The sequence below is a fragment of the Paralichthys olivaceus genome, chromosome 15 (genome assembly GCF_024713975.1).
Source record: "Paralichthys olivaceus isolate ysfri-2021 chromosome 15, ASM2471397v2, whole genome shotgun sequence".
Taxonomy (NCBI): domain Eukaryota; kingdom Metazoa; phylum Chordata; class Actinopteri; order Pleuronectiformes; family Paralichthyidae; genus Paralichthys; species Paralichthys olivaceus.
The window spans coordinates 19644286-19661236 of record NC_091107.1 but is presented as its reverse complement, the minus strand read 5'-3'; the positions used below and the strand labels follow the sequence as shown (position 1 = coordinate 19661236).

The following is a 16951-nucleotide window of genomic DNA, read 5'->3' as shown; positions in this document are numbered from 1 at the left end:
ACTCGACTAAGTTACAGACAGAAGAGGCTGATTGTTTTTACTGAGGGGGAAAATGTGTTCCACCTCGGCCAACAACAAATGTTGCTTACACATAATATATAATGGATTGTTTTATCATATATAAAATGACAGAAGTACATATTACTGATAATATTCATACATCTTTACTGAGATTACCGGATTGTGAATACAGGGCATTCATCTGCAGTGGGGTATGTGGATATGAACGTATTAATGCTTGAGGGATCTGGAGAATGCTTCCACACTTAATGTGCTGTATGGTCAGACAGCGTAATGAAGATTAACGACTTCAATTTAAGAAGCATCTGCTCAGGTCATTCTGTGTAAAATCATCACATTTTTGGGATGCACCGTCACAGATCCTGATGATATTAGCATGTTGATTTACTCATATGAGAAACCTCAGTGACTGACTGGTCATATGTCCTATAACATAACGTCACAGAGAAATTGTTCCCATATTAGAAGCTATTTTCCTGCTGCATGATTATCAAAACTGTATGTTAGCTACAGTGAATCTGAAGATAAAACCCCAGAACATTTGGTTTTTAAGTTATAATTCCACACATGTATGTCTTTGAGGTTTATCCATTGACCTGGGAGTAAAGTAGTACATGAGTACAACGACTCCTGATGCCACTACAGATAAATAATGATATCTCAGCAACAACTCATAAACCACAGATCAAACTTTCTGGAGGTCTTCACGACTTTATTAACTAACTTTGGGGAAAGTTTGACCAGTCTCAAAATCAGGTAATCAGATTTTAACTGTAATCAGTCAAGATTTAGGGTTTTTCCCTCTGTATTGTTTCAGTGGATCCCAAAGGTTTAATGAATTGACTGTTAATTACTAAAGAGATGTGGCCTGGGTGTAATATCTACCACTGCTAAAACAAATAACATTACTATTCAATCATCAATAGAATAACACTAATGGCAAATTAGTACAAGTATTATAAATATTAAATTATTTAATTCATGTTATTAATTTTTATTGTTATTATTTGTACAATCGGTTTCTGCCAAATTCTAGTTTGACCTCGCTGTTGCCATATCCTGACGTTTGAAACTACAGTCCCCACAATGCACTCGGCGCGGCTCGTTTCCGGTCCTGCGCCGTCTCTGGAGCGGATTGGAACCCGGAGTCAGGACTGGATAAATGAAGGGTCTCCTGCAGGGAAGGTAAAGGCTTTTCCTCTCAATACGCGCCGCTTTCCTCCCGGACTCCGTCGCGGTCCTGTGGAGAAGCTGCAGCCGCTTCGTCCTGTCCGCTCCCCGGCTTCCTGCGCCTCCTCCACCGCGCTCCGCTGCCCGCTGAAGAGCTTCGACTCCGGTTTGGAGGTTTGCGTCTCCGGTCCATCCGCCATGCCGCCTGTTCTTTGTTACAGTGCAGCGAAGCCGCTCAGATCGGAGTTAAAACCCGGCTACACTTTGGGAGCGATTCAAATCCCGGATCCCGTCTCCTGCACGGACTGCGCGCGTTAAACATGCACGATCCAGCTGCGTGGCCGCGCACCAGAACACACTTGATGTTGTTGTAACGCGCTGCTGTGTGGTGACAGCGGCCTGATGCATTCAAGTGTCCCCGGTTAAACAGGCTCTGAAGTTCAGTTAGCTCCAGTCTGTAGTAGTTCATATCACTGCAGCCCTGCTGTACTGTCCTGACCCCTTGTCATTAGCACTTATAAAGCAGCTTCTCCTGTCTGCAGGTTCCAGTGATGGCTGAGCAAACACCAGATGAGTTCATCTGTGAGTAAGAATCCAACTGTCATTCTGTCTCTCTGTGTGTGTGTGTGTGTGTGTGTGTGAGGGTATTCACTCTGCTGTCAATCATCAGGGGTGTGTACTTCCTCTGCTGCTTGCACTGGTTTGAAAATAGGTTCAATGTTGTCATAGTGTAAATAAAATAGTTGCAGGTGTTTTCTCAAAAAACCTTCGTGATTTGGCCTTCATAGTATTTTTCTGAAAGAATGGCTTTTATTGGATCTGTGTGTGTGTGTGTGACCTGCAGGCTGTGATGACAGCTGTGATGTGTGTTTGCAGGGTGCGATGAATGTGGCCAGTACCATGACTCAGAGTGTCCTGAGCTGGGACCACTGGTGACCGTCGAGGACTCCTTCGTCCTCAGCCGAGCTCGGTGAGTGAAGGGCAGCTCGAAACTATTGAAATAATCCATCCATAGAAACTAAACATTCTAAAATGTCTGGGACTGACTTCAGGTCTGCTCAAACATGATGCTGACCTCCGACCTCCCCGAGGGGGCTGATGGATGGGCTCTAGAGTTTGAAAATCAATCAAATTTTATGTTTACAGCTCATGTCCACAAATCACAATAGGGCTCAACAAGACTCAACACTCTCTGCCCTTCACCCTCAACCAAAGATTGAGGAAAAACAAAACAAACCTTTTAGCAAGGAAAAACTTAGAAACTCAGGAGAGGGTCACAAGTGAGGGATATCTCTCCCAGGACGGGACATTGATAAAAGCTGCGTGTAACAGAGCACATAAACATAATAACATATAATATATATAATAATATAATAATATATAATATAATATTCATGAGATATGACAGGTTCTTACAGAAATGAAGAGATGTATCAATGTTAAATGAATTTATACAAAAGAAAAAGAACAATAGATAAAGGGAGCACTTGAGAAATTTGTAATGATAGATAGCTCTCTACAACTGCTACATTTGTATCCTCAGGAAAATAGTTTATTTTTAAATGGTGTAGAAATGATCATGGAGTATGTGTGATCACACAAAATGTGAAGTACTGCACTGAGAAAATGATTTTTTACGTTATTGCCATTTCATAACACACATATTGTCCTCGTCTTGGATCAGGTCATCTCTACCAAACAGCCTGGAGATCAGGGAGGTGGATGATGGGGAGGAGGGCGTGTTTGTCCTGCGGCGGCTGGTCAAGAGGACCCGGTTTGGCCCCTTTGAGGCTAAGAGGGTCCCCCACCTGGAGAAGGAAGGAGCGTTTCCTCTGAAGGTGGAGCCTGATGAATCCTGAGTTTACTTAGAGTGGACACATCTTGTGCTTGTTTTATTTTATGTGAATAGGTGTAATTGCAGTATCCAGGGTCGGGGCCAGGGAGGGGCTGAAATCTGATTGGTCACTGAAGTGTCCGTGTCCTGTCAGTCTAATAAAGTAGTCACTTACAATAGTAAAAATAAATAAGATGAGTTGTTTCTTTTGTTTGTTCTTCTAAAAAGCTCCAAAAAATTCAATAAAACATCTGATTCCTTTTTCAAGCACAATTTTCAAAGTTAACAGTAAACGATATATTACTTAAATGTGCATCTTACTGAATCAGGAGATGTTTATAGATGTTGGATTATAATTGGCTCCTCTGTAAATTGTGGGCCCTTCATGGCCCCTGATTTAGCAAAATCCTTGATCCGCCACTGTGCGATTGCGTCCTCCCTCCCCACAATGCACAGATCTTCCAGAGGGACAGCCTGGTGGTGTGTTTTGACTCCAGCTGTGAAGAAGACTGCAACTGGATGATGCTGGTGCGTCCTGCGGCCGACCACAAACACCAGAATCTGACGGCCTACCAGCAGGACGATGACGTGTACTTCAACACCTCCCAGGTACCTGTGTCCGTCCTGAACCTGAGTCTTTTCTAACAGGAAATGGTTCTCATGTTCGCCTCCGCTGTCTGTCTCTCAGGATGTGCTTCCGGGCACAGAGCTGAGGGTCTGGTACGGAGCTTTCTACGCCAAGAAGATGGAGAAGCCCATGCTGAAGCCTCCACTTCAGCCACTTTCACAAGGTAGATGGTGTTAAAGTGATTGTGTAGATTAATATGGCAACAATGTGAAAATTATCTGAAGTCTTTGTCTCCTCTCCTCAGATGTGACGTCTTCATCTGATAACACAGAGACCTCGGAGAAAACTGGAGCTCACGTGCCGTCAGTGGCTGAAGAGCCCAACACAGGTCAGCAGACCCCCATCACATCAGTCATTGCATCTTTTACTCATATCTCAAATACATTTAGTGAGATTCTATCTGATTAAGCTTCCAGTTGCAATTGACTATGGTTCCTCCATATTGACTTCAACAGGAGGAAAAATCTGACCTTCAGCACACCTCTACTGAAATGCTTTGTCAAGTTTTCTCATTCTTAATCCTCATTCCCTCTGTTTATCACAGGCAACACGCTGAGTCACCTCGACAAGGTGAACACAGTAAGTGAGCTTCCGGACGACCCGCACCTGCCCCAAGAAGAGAGCCTGGTGGGCCCTGATGAGGAGGAAGCCCGGCCACCCGCTGCTCAGCGGGGCCCCAAGCTGGGCCGCAGAGGAAGGAGAACTAAGGGACGCAGGCCCGGGGCAGGCAAAAACAAAGGTGAGAGCAAACAGGTCTGAGTTCACAAATTAGAACTCACAGTATATTCTTTTGATATATTTTGGACCAGTTGATTAGAAAACGAGTCTTATGTAATGTTGAGAGATGTTTGAACAGTGGTAAAGGATGAGCCATGAAAGAGCTAAAGCTTCTATGCATCTGCTTAAACATCTGTCCTGAGTGATCTGATTCAACTGATTCAAATTCATCCTGAGAGGAGATCACTGCTGCATCCTGGGCCACATATGAAGGACCGCCTACTCAGCTGACAGCTCTGACCAGCGACAGTTTCACAACGAATCAAACTTATTTTTATGATTCTCAGTGTCCGTACATTTATTTGTTTGTAGCCACAATATCAATGCTGATCACCACATAATGATACTAGTTCTTCCACACGCAGCTCTTACTTTATTCATTCTCTTACTGTCACTCTGTCTCTATGCACGTGTTGTGTATGACATGAGCTGAGCAAGTTGCAGCCGGTTCAGGCACATTCTGTGGAGGCTGGAGAATGGCATTCTGGGAAGATGCTGCAAATCACTGCCCGGAAGGGAAGAAGAGGGAGCAGGTTTATGAACCAAATACCTGCATCAGTCTCAGCTGCTATTTGGGTTCATGCTAACACACACACTAAGAATGTGTACATGGTAAACATTTCTCTTTGACATTGAATTCCTGATGTGTGCAGATTTGAAGCCCCCGGTGGAAACGTCCGAGCCGGTGGCCTCTGAGGCAGCGGCAGCAGCAGAGCGTGCTCCGGAGAGCGCAGCTGTGCTGAAGAGACACAAAGTCAGAGAGCACAAGAGGGTGTACCGCTGCTCCCTCTGCAATAAGGTCTTCCAGAACAGCAGCAACCTCAACAGACACATCCGATCTCATGGTACGTAGAGATCTGAAAAGCGAACGTTAGCTTTCGAAGGGGTAAATTACACAATTTAAATGAAAAGCTGCAGAGAGGCGATGCATACCTGCCACATGCATTGTATTTATCAGTCAATGTCAACTTTTATGACATCAGCGTCATTTGAAGATTTATCTCCACTGCACAATAAGAAATGAAAGTGATGTGATATAAATGAGTCTGTTTGGCTCTTAGTGATGTAATCAAGATTTAAAGGGGGTGTGACTGCATAGTATAGGAAACCCCCCTGGGACCTAGATATTTGTGCTGGTTGATGGGACCAAGTGTTGTGGATATGATGAGATGAATAACTCAGCAACAGAGAGGAGAATAGACTCAAAGTTTGACTACAATGACATGATTGGCTGAGTGCGATCATGACCAAATCTGATTGGATGACTGTAAACATCCAACACCTAAATGATTAGAAGAGGTGGGGAGAGTAAAAGATTATGAATGAGTGAGACCTAGAAAAAGGGTGCGTTCCACTGACAAGTGAATCTTAAGTGAGATTCCAAACCATAGAAATGAGCAGGGAAGAACTGAACAACAAGAAAAAATACCCATCAGTCAATGCAGCTGGTGGATCAGCCATTAAATGATCGAAGAGCACATTATTATTATGGAGATCTCAAAGGAGTTTACACATGCTTGTAATTACTGTTGTACCGTTCTAATTATTTCCGTTTCTATGGAAGTGGTTAAAACATCAAAGATGCTCTTGTCAAGCTAAAATGATGTTGTTTTGTCCAGCACAGCTGTGTAATGTAAATCAATATATACACTACCCTCATACATACTATAACATAAAAAAAAAAATTCATAATGACAAAGTCATCAAATCACATTTTTTTCACAAGTTACATCCATTCCAATACAATAGGCCATACAATCGTTTTTTATTTTAATAGCCCTAGTGTCTCGTTGTCATTACACAGTAGCAGCAGCAGATGTCAACGTGTGCGACATTGCAGGGAGTCAAGAATGGAGGAATTGTGAAGGGAAGTCCACTGAACTGATGTTCTGTGTACGCAGAGTAGAGAATATTTCATATCCTCTACTTCCTGTTCACTGTGGATCTGAACGCAGCTCATGTCTTCCTCACTGAACCTGCACTAAGCTTCATTTTCACAGTATATTGTGTGTACAGGGTTAGTCTAAATAAGATGTTGATTATGTCTCTTATTGTCTCTAAAAGTGGATCATGTGGAGAATCTGTTCTTCCAAAAAATACGTTATTTTACACATTCACACAAACAGGGGCAAACACCAGACTGTGCCTCCAGCTACATCGGTTCACAGGCTAATAAAAGTTTCTTTGGATCAAAGTGTTGGTGTGAAGTGAAGGTGTCTCTCATGTATATCCCCGCAGGTGATAAACTGTTCAAGTGTGATGAATGTGACAAGTTGTTCAGCCGCAAGGAGAGTCTGAAGCAGCACATCTCTTACAAGCACAGCAAGAACATGGTGAGTGACACGCCAGACTGTGACCTCACAGGTTTTTACTCCCAGCGCTGGCTAATACTTTGTTTTAATGTGAACCCAACAGCCTGACCAGGAGTACAAATACAAATGCAACACGTGTGAGAAATCCTTCCGCCTGGAAAATGCCTTAAAGTTCCACAACTGCAGGACAGGTACCACAACGCACAAAATCAAGTATTTTAATATAGTTCAAATTTAAATGACATCCCTGCTTTTTTTGTTACCCATTGAAAATATCTCTGATCACATCCCCACCAGAGTTTATCATGTTAAGTTTTCATGGATGTCATTTTTCTCCGTCTCCAGATGATAAGACGTTCCAGTGTGACATCTGCTCGCGGTTCTTCTCCACCAACAGCAACCTCTCCAAGCACAAGAAGAAGCACGGCGAGAAGCTCTACTCCTGTGAGATCTGCAACAAGATGTTCTACCGCAAAGATGTGATGCAGGAGCACCACAGGAGGCACGGCGTGGGTGAGTCACGCACGGGCAAGGGAGCAAGGCCCCGGCACAAGTTACTACATAAGCCGCTTTGTTATCAGGATGCGGGAGACATTGTTGAAATATGTTCTTTGTGTTGAGCTGCATCATGATCTCAGCACTGAAACATGGAGGAGCATGGTTACAATACCTAAACAAACGTACTGACACTTCTCCAGGAAAAGATAATGTTTTGACGGTGCAGGGCTACATGTGAACAGAGCTGCAGCCCGGGGCAGAGCGTGTGGGATTTTCTGTGTGCGTGCGCGGGGGTGTTTGTGGTGTGTGTGTGTGGTGTCACTTGCACGCAATATGATGAGATTATAATGGATTTCACAACATATGTGTCCTGCTGCTTTCACAATGCTGCATGTAATGGACTGTAGATTTTCACATAGTGTAAAGCAGCTGTGTGCAACAGATCCTGACAGAATCAATCTGATTATGTTATGAAGCAAAGCAGACTGATTTATCAGTGATGCTGCAAAAACCTCATCAAACATCAGTATTCATATTTTGTACCAATTTAAACATACATTGATCAAAAACCTTTTTCTTTACTGTGGCAGAAAGAGATGTGAATCTGTGGTATCTGTTTATTTGTTTTCTGCCATCCTTTTCCATCAGTGGTGCCTTCACAAAAACTAATTTAATATTAATTCTCCTTAAAAACTCTAATTAATACTAAATCAATTATGGAACTTCTTTAAGAAAAACATGGATGTTAAAGGCAGAAAGCTCTTTGTTTAAAGGTTCATTTGTGTAGAATTTAGTGACATCTAGTGGTGAAGTGTTGCAGCTGAATCTGCGACTTGTACAATTTAGATAAAACACACTAGTATTATTTTACATTCAATTTCTGCCAATTGATCCCGTTCACCTAAATCCTGCACACTGAACCTTTAACTACAACCATAATGCATCTGGACAGGACCAAAGCACATGAAGAGAGAGGACCTGGAGGCCAATGGAGAAGAAGGGACCAAGTACAGGAAGGAGCCGTCACCCTGTCCCATCTGTGGCAAGGTGAGCACTCTGCACAGCAGCAAAGACCAAAGGTCCTGATGGCAGCAGGTCAAATAACGTCACACAGAGTCCAGGTGGCCACAAGTACAGTGACGTGCGTAAAGTGTGTGTGTGTGTGTGCTTTTGTGTGCACAGGTGTTCTCCTGCAGGAGCAACATGAACAAGCACCTGTTGACTCACGGTGATAAGAAGTACACCTGTGAGATCTGCGGCCGCAAGTTCTTCCGCGTGGACGTCCTTCGAGATCACATTCACGTTCACTTCAAGGTGAGGCAGCGAGCTGCACATACTGCCACTTCCTTTGTGCTTTGTTAATAGGCACGTCGTTACTGATGCATCGCATTTTTATGGGATCCCGTCCCGTCTTATCAACTGCCGTCAGCATCAGCAGCTCTCAGTGCAGCTCTGTGTTCACTCTCAACCCAGGGTTTACCGGAGAAAAGAGAGAGACTGGTGTGAATTCTGCGTGAATGCATTAGAGATGCACAGATCACAGATCATTTTGTGTCACTTACACTGACTGGGCCCCGGTTTTTATTTTTATTTTGTGATAAATTTAAAATGAGGAAATGTTCCACTTCTCTATGTTGTTTTGTTGCTCTGGGCAATTAGTTTTGCTCCAATTTAGCAGCTGCTCTGCCTGTTAAACTGTAGGAGCACAGTTTAACAGCAAGACATACATTCTCATACAAGTCATTACTCCAATATTACAGTACTCAGTAATCACAGGTTTTACCACACCCATCTTTGAATTCTTGGCATTCTGTTGCAGTGACAAAGTCTGTCAGACACAGACAGTCACGTAAACACCTGCCGAAGTACTCCAACAAATTCTGTGACATGGCTGTGATCACATTTTACCATGATGACACACACACAGACTCACAAGCTGAAATCCCAGTCAAGCCATTGTGGCTCGTACACATTCTTAAATTGTACGGCATGATACCAATGCGCTGTACATCACATGCTCAGTACATCTGTCCCAAGCAAATGTTTTTGTGCATTTAAATATATAGGTCTATATAGTTTTTTTTGTAAATGAGCTAAGTTTACCACTGACTGTGGCTCTGTTCAGTTTCAGGCTAATGGCATAAGTTTTGGGGTGGACAAAGGGGGTGAATTAGGTGCTGGCCGTTTCCTTCCGTACTTCAGTGATAAAGACACCATGGAAAAGACTAAAATGTCCATAATTCACCCTGCAAAATCAAAATAGTGGTAGATAAGAGCATCTTTGTGACTGTGGTTGTCAAATAGCACCTTGGATACATTAACTAAGAGCCCTCTGGATCTTAGCTGCCTTTGACTTTCATCATTTCAAAGAGCTGCTTTTGGTTGTCAGGACATCGCCTTAATGGATGAGCAGGAGAGAGAAGGCTTCATCAAGAAAATCGGCATCTCGGCAGGAGACAGCGACGACACAGACGACGACGATGATGAAGAGGAGGACGATCCTGAGCACCACAAGTACAACTGCAAGAAATGTCAGGTAGGTAGCGGCTTGAAGGGCATGTAAAGATCTGCACACTCGTTATCTGAAGCTGCTTATTCACACAATATCCAGACGGCTGGTGTAAACTCATTTAAAAAAAATAAGTTTACTCTTTCACCAGTTAGGTGAGTAATGGCCTCAGCTAAGAGCAGATGATGTAATATAAACTTACAGTGTGTAACCTGCATCATGGAGCCGCACATCTTTATTTGTCACTAACAATCACAGACACACTCATGAGCTTCTGTGTGTGCGTGCGTCTCTAGCTGTCGTTTGCCAAGGGGAGAGAGTACCTGAAGCACATCATGGAGCAGCACAAGGAGAGAGGTTACGGCTGTGGGATCTGCAACCGGCGCTTCGCCCTGAAAGCCACGTACAACGCTCACCTGGTCATCCACAGAGAGCAGCTGCCGGACCCTGCAGTGCAGAAGTAAGACAAGGAAGCAGAGCCCCTCGGCTCACAATGTTAGATATATTTTCTATATTTTTTACTCCATTAAATACATGTAAATCATAGAAAACATAGAAACATATATTAGTTTTTAATTAATTTTAATGTAGCTACAACTAAATATCAGGAATATGTTGCATTTGTATCATACGTGTAATAAATATTTCGACGTTTCTGTTCAGGTTGTGTTGGAGCTCAAGTTATTTCAGTGCCTTAGCTAAAAGTAGATGGTTTAAATTGAAACCATAAAGGTGTAGTCAGCATGAAAAAATAAATGAACCAGTTCAAATCTTTCCACCCATCCAACAGGTACATCCACCCATGTGAAATCTGCGGCCGAATCTTCAATAGCATCGGTAACTTGGAACGACACAAGATCATCCACACAGGTGAGCAGCACTGTGAGATCTCTCTGCACAACGTGCACTTTCCTCAGGTAGATATCTGCTATAGTGATGTGTGATAGAGAACGTGCCGCACATAGCAGAGAGGTCATCAAGACCAGAAGATCTTTATAGATACTTATATATTATAAAACTTAAAAACATCTCCCAAGTTTTAGAACTTCAGTTCCCTTAATGCTTTGGGGTTTTAGAATGTTAGACAAGATTTTGGATATCCCTCCTCAATTGAAGGTCTTCTGCACGATTTAATTTAAACTACCAGTAGATGTAAGCAGGTGTTAGCAGCCACCAGCAGATGTTAGGGACATACCTTCAGTTGTGCACCTTAGCGTCATCAAGTGTTTTGACCTTGTAATTTATGATACAAGCTGAACGTGAGGGTATGCCGAGGCTAAAGGTAAATCTCACTTGCTACTGGCTTGTATGGCAGTACCATGAAAGCCATGTGGTCGCTTAGTAAATCAGACATTATTATCTCTTTGCCTTTTTAAACTAAACGCTGAATATCCCTTGTATGCTCTACCGCACTAATTATTCCCTATTATTTTTGGATGAACTTTAAAAACAATTTGTACATACAGTATATTATGTGGAGACACAATGTAAAAAGTAATTTTTTCATATGATGATTGAATGTACGTGTTTGTGTGATCACTCAGGGGTAAAGAGCCACAGCTGTGACAAGTGTGGCAAATCATTCGCAAGGAAGGACATGCTGAAGGAGCACCTCAGGGTTCATGACGACATCCGGGACTTCCTGTGTGCCGAATGTGGGAAAGGTGAGACTCTCAGTGCTCGATTACACATCGCAGGACTTTCTAATAACTGTGTAAACAACAGCATCGATGCAGAGTAGTTGATGTTTGGTTTTCCTGTGCAGGCATGAAGACTAAACACGCTCTGAGGCACCACATGAAGCTTCATAAGGGCATCAAAGAGTATGAGTGTAAGGCCTGTAACCGCAAGTTTGCCCAAAAGGTCAACATGCTGAAACACTACAAGAGACACACGGGTGAGTCAAAATGTGATACAGATTCATGAAAGGTCTGAGGACACTAGTGATTTCTTTATACATACATATATATATATATATATATATATATACTGTATATAATTTAACTGTGTGGTCATTGTCGTGCCTGCAGGTGTGAAGGACTTCATGTGTGAGCTGTGTGGGAAGACGTTCAGCGAGAGGACCACTCTAGAAACACACAAGCTCATCCACACAGGCAAGTTTCTCATGTTACTTATATAAACCAACAACAAGCAGAACAAAGGAGTCTGTAGTTCAGTTCTTTTGTGTCGCCATGTTCAGAGGCAGAAGTGAAGGTGCAGACTGATTTCAAACAGCAGCAGAGAATAAAATACCACACCTCCAGTCAGAAAGTAAAGGACATGTTTACTATAAACCTCTGAACTTTGGGATGTGGAAAATGGTTTTGGTTAGAAACTGAGAGGGGGAAAAAAATAATATACAAAACGAATTAATGGAATTATGTTTCTGTCAAAAATCACCAGGAAGGTTAGTTAAACTGAAAACAGCTCAAATAAGCCAAAGATGAAAACTGCTGTGAGCTACATGAATAATTAAAGAACAATAGTTAAAGATTCATGTAGAATAAAAATCATATCAACTTACAGAAACTAGAATTTCTGGAAAAAAGGAAAAGATCTATTTTTCCATATCTTTTTCAAGCAGCTTAAAGGGATATTGACATTTAAAATTACTTTATCGCAATGATTCTTTTTTTGTGAAATGGTGACAACATACAGTGATGTACAAGACAGATAGGATATACAGAAATCTTTACACAATGAAAAGAAATAATATAATGCAGTTACAATGATGTGTAACATAATGTATGGTTTCTGGAGTAGAGGTGTGTGAATTTAACAAAATGTCAAACTCGTCCTTTAAGGGAAAATTTGAAGCTTTATAATTACTTTTACTTTCCACCAGTCCAACTATTGCATCATGCATCTCTGGTCTGTCAATCACATGTCCTGTGTTTTAATTTGAGAGATTTAGATCTGATGTTTTTTGGTTTCATGATAGTGCCTCATAGCAGTTTAACAGAATATTCTCCTGGAGGCCGCCTACGAGACCTTGTTTTGATACAGACGTATAAATGATCACACTGAGCCACACAGCAGCTGACACAAGAGCCACTTACTCTGAGTCAGAGCAGCAGTCCACATCAGCTTCCCTGCTTATCATCAAACTTACAAACAGGAACACTCGTGTTTACATTAGTGAGTTTAGTAAGCTGGACTGACCCTACTGACCTCTTTCTCACTGCAGTGGGGAAGACGTGGACGTGTGCGACCTGTGATAAGAAGTACTTGACAGAGTACATGCTGCAGAAACATGTGCACCTCACCCATGAGAAGGTGGAGGCCCAGTCGTGTCACCTCTGCGGGACAAAGGTGTCCACCCGCGCATCCATGAACCGACACCTGCGACGTAAACACCCTGAGGTGAGTCCTGTTAGGAAACGCTCCGAGTGTTTGTCCACTCAGGCCAGTAGCTGTTGTCAAATCCTCAAAGCTAACACCTTCAACTGCCACTGTTTATCGTGATTCCTCCAGGTGGCGTCCGTGAGAATGGATGAGTTTGATGATCTTCAGGAACCTTCGTCAATCAATGATTCGTCCATGCAGGTTCGATTTCAAATTGTGGACTTCTTTAATGAGGCAGCATACATGCCCCCGCACACAAACATGAAACATGATGTTGGAGCAGCTCTGACAACAAACTGTTGCCGTGTGAAAACAGGAGACTTCATGTTGATCATGGAGAAGCCAGTTTTTGTTTGACGTGAGCTTTTCAGATCAAGAGTTGACATACTGTTTCTAAAGACTGGCACTGAGTAGACACAAAGTCAAAGAATCTTTTTTTAAATCCTGGATCTGTCCATTTGTCCAGATCCACTCCAAAATGTATTGGGTTCATCCTTGGGTTATGCCCCCCCCTTCCACAACATTTTATGGAAATCAGTTGAGAAGTTTTTACATAATGTCCTCAGCAGAATGAGATGCTATGATGATGAAGCCTGGTGATACTGTATGTTTTCCGCCTCATAATTTAATCTCCCTACTGTCGTGTTTGAATGTACACTAAAGATAGAATTGACAGAGTCCCTGTTTATTCACGGTGGATCAATGAATCATATATATAGAGTATATATGTGTGATTATGAATGCATGGGTTGTCTTACTGCCCCCATTTTAGCATTACTATGGCACCTTTTGTTATGATGGGCATCCTGTGTGATATGTATCTTTCTCATCATTTGAATTATACAGTTCCCTGAATAAACGTCGTCCATGTTTGAACCTCTTTCCTCAGCCCACTCTGACCCTGGAAAAGGACAGCATGTCTCAGGAAAGGCCCATCCGACATTTCCGACACCCCAAGAAGAAGCAGAGGGTTCCAGTTGAGCCGGAGCTCTCGGAGTCCGACGAGTTTGTCGACTTCACTGAGCCGAGACACGAAACCATGCCAGAATATAACACCGTCATCGTCGGTGAAGAAACTGAGACGAGCTCTGCTGTGCAGAGCATCCAGCAGGTACATATGAAGATGTGCAGAAAAAGTTTCTGCTTTTCATTTACAATAACATTTCTAATCTGTTTCTTTCTAAAACCAGAACAAATGACTTTGACAAATGGCAAGGGATATGACTACACACTGCTGATGGAAAGCAGTTTCTCTTTTCATTTTCTTGCTCTAATTGATCTGCTCCTGCGGTTTCAGGTGGTGGTTCTTGCCGACCCCAGCGCTCAATCAGCCACCTCCCCCAACAGCTCAGTGGGGCTGACCAACATCACCGTCACACCCATCACCAGTCAAGCCCCTGCCCAGTTCACCAGCCTGCAGCCTGTAGCTGTGGGCCACCTGACAGCCAGCGACCGGCCCCTCACGCTGGACAACTCCATCCTCACCGTCACTTTCGACACCGTCAGCGGCTCCGCCATGCTCCACAACCGTCCCGCCGAACTCATCCCAGAGACGGTGGGTCCCGGCGGAGGCTCGGCGGCTCAATCAGTCACCCACTTCATCAACCTCACTACTCTGGTCAACCCCATGGGCCACCAGCTGGAGGCGCCGACTCTGCCCTGGAGGCCTGTACCGGCAGCTGAGGGCAGCCAGGTCACCCCTGTGGTGGAGGGAACTCAGGGGGAGAGTCAGGAGGCCCAGAACCAGGGTCAACAGCCGGGTCGACCCGGCCAGAGCCAACCGCCCACCCCCCAGCACCAGAGCAGCTCAGCACAGCAGATGTTCGGCTACTGAGCAGAGAATAGAGGTGCCGGTCACCTCACACTCACCAACATTGTTACATAGTCGAGTAGATTTTATGCCTGAACTGTCACCAGATGCCTCTCCAGCTCCATGGAAGTGAATGACCTTACTTTTTTTTTTTTCCTTTTGTATACTTACAAAACATAGTGTCTGTTATTAACATATTAGAAAAAAGATGGTACATTCAGCCAGAATCCCTGACTCTCCTCTGGAAGATTTACATTTCAAACCAAAGCAACATGTTGAATATTCAAATGCCTTACCAGCCTTTATAAACACATGCATGTCTTCAAGATGAATCTGCTGCTCGAAAACTGAATCATGAAAAAGACCACATGTTACAGTAAAAGCTAAATGAAAACACTTGTGCCAGGTGAAGTGATAAGTGATGGTTGTCATGTTCCCAAAAGTGGCTCGCTCCTGAAGTCTTTATTTTTAAATGCTGTAACTAGTTATTGTTGAACTGTCTGGGAAAAAAATACTGGAAGCATTTTTGTACTGTTATTTTTTAACAAAAAAAAAAACTCTTTAAAATGGGTCTTGTCTTGTGTCTTCATATAAATTCAGGTTAACAGGGATCACATTCTCTCAGCAGCGAGGTTCTGCCATGCTGATGTCATCTAAATCACAAGCAATACGGTTTCTCTGGGTCTGTTTATGAGCATCTGCTTTTCAGCTCAGATCTCCACACAGCACTACATGACTGCATCACACGGTCTAAGGATGTGTGTCTGAACCACTGATCAGAACAAGTGCTTTACTAGAATGGCTCTCAGTTCACCTCAGCCAAGGCCCAACAGTTTCCTCAAATGCAATCAATGTGCAGCAAATTCCACACACCCATATATTCCAGTGCCCACAATGTGTCTGTTTTTTTCCATCCAGGAATTCTTCCTTAGGAAATTAGCGTACAAAAATTGAAAGGGTTCTTTCCTGACCCATGCCACACCCTTCTCCCAAGTTTTGAGTTCATTCAACCTGCTTGTCAGGTTAGAGTGACACTGTTGGGTGGAAGTAGTTTGCAGAACCCAAAATGTAGACATCACACAAAGCAGACAGTTCAGAAAATAATATGCTATGTGACAGGCTCACAGTCTCAAGAGAACCTCGGAACTTCAAAAAACCAAAAACTCAGGCTGTAAAACGGGCAGAAACCAAAGAAGAGGAACTAATAAAAGAAGGATACAGGGATACACCAGGGAACAGGAACAAACAGGGAAAAGACTGTGGAGTCTAAATCCACAAGGAAAGGCAGAGATAACTGAAAGGTGAAACACATTGAGGAGGGGCAATCATTAAAGTGGGAAACCAGACAAAGACAGGGAGTAAAGAAAAAGGAAACACAAGGTAAGAATGATCAAAGTAAAACAGAAAATAGGAGGAAGAGGCCAAACAGAATGAGTGTTATTCTATGAGGTAGGAGGAGAGGCCGGGTCGCAGGTGAGGCTTTGACAATGTGATGATAAGAACTGGGATTATAAGAGTAACTGTGAATATTCCTAGGTTGTACTGATATAAGTCATAGGCTGCATGGTTTTGAATACTCAGGTAATGAAGATATTAAGAATTGTATAAAATAGAACTGTATACGAGCAATTAAAAAAAACAATGAAACCAAAAACTACAGTAAAGAAAAAGTAAGGCAGTCAGTACATCCGCTAGTGATAGTGATGATCACTTTACCATGAATGTAATATATAGTATAAAATTAGTGTCTTGGTCCCACATCAATTAAATAATTAACTTAATGACATGTTTATCACACTAAATAAACATTTATTACACTTTTACCAGCACCAGATTTTCAAACATCCCTAGATTCCCTAGATCCATAACATTTATGATTTCAAGTCATATTTATGCACATATGTCAAACAGCCATCAAGTCTTATCTGTTCCACAGAGCTGGACACCTTAACATGAAACTACCAACAGATGGCGATATAGTCTGGCAGCATCATGAACTTTAGTGGTATTAGTACCTCTGAATATTCACAATTGATTTGGTAAACTA

At 42.8% G+C, this 16951-nt stretch overlaps 1 protein-coding gene across 2 annotated transcripts; it reads left to right on the top strand.

Moving 5' to 3' along the window:
• The first annotated feature begins 1050 nt into the window (after window positions 1–1050).
• On the top strand, window positions 1051–15475 carry prdm15 (PR domain containing 15). 2 transcript variants are annotated; one of them, XM_069510472.1, is made up of 24 exons: window positions 1051–1206; window positions 1734–1773; window positions 2068–2161; window positions 2876–3029; window positions 3482–3634; window positions 3714–3816; window positions 3898–3981; window positions 4198–4392; window positions 5084–5275; window positions 6669–6763; window positions 6846–6933; window positions 7088–7255; window positions 8193–8287; window positions 8423–8554; window positions 9630–9776; window positions 10046–10209; window positions 10540–10619; window positions 11294–11413; window positions 11515–11646; window positions 11780–11863; window positions 12937–13112; window positions 13224–13295; window positions 13984–14205; window positions 14392–15475. In XM_069510472.1, exons 1-24 carry the CDS (start codon window positions 1108–1110, stop codon window positions 14926–14928), a joined length of 3426 nt encoding a protein of 1141 aa, XP_069366573.1. In that variant the 5' UTR covers window positions 1051–1107; the 3' UTR covers window positions 14929–15475. The 2 variants fall into 2 exon arrangements, with proteins under 2 accessions (XP_069366573.1, XP_069366574.1); XM_069510473.1 differs by lacking the exon at window positions 1051–1206 and adding an exon at window positions 1285–1365.
• The last annotated feature ends 1476 nt before the right edge of the window (window positions 15476–16951 follow it).

Bases quoted from the DNA above. Each gene is read 5' to 3' on its own strand.
- prdm15 (XM_069510472.1), top strand. From the start codon at position 1,108: ATGCACTCGGCGCGGCTCGTTTCCGGTCCTGCGCCGTCTCTGGAGCGG. The intron at 9,777-10,045 runs GTAGGTAGCGGC...GTGCGTCTCTAG, and splicing joins ACAACTGCAAGAAATGTCAG to CTGTCGTTTGCCAAGGGGAG. The intron at 10,620-11,293 runs GTGAGCAGCACT...GTGATCACTCAG, and splicing joins ACACAAGATCATCCACACAG to GGGTAAAGAGCCACAGCTGT.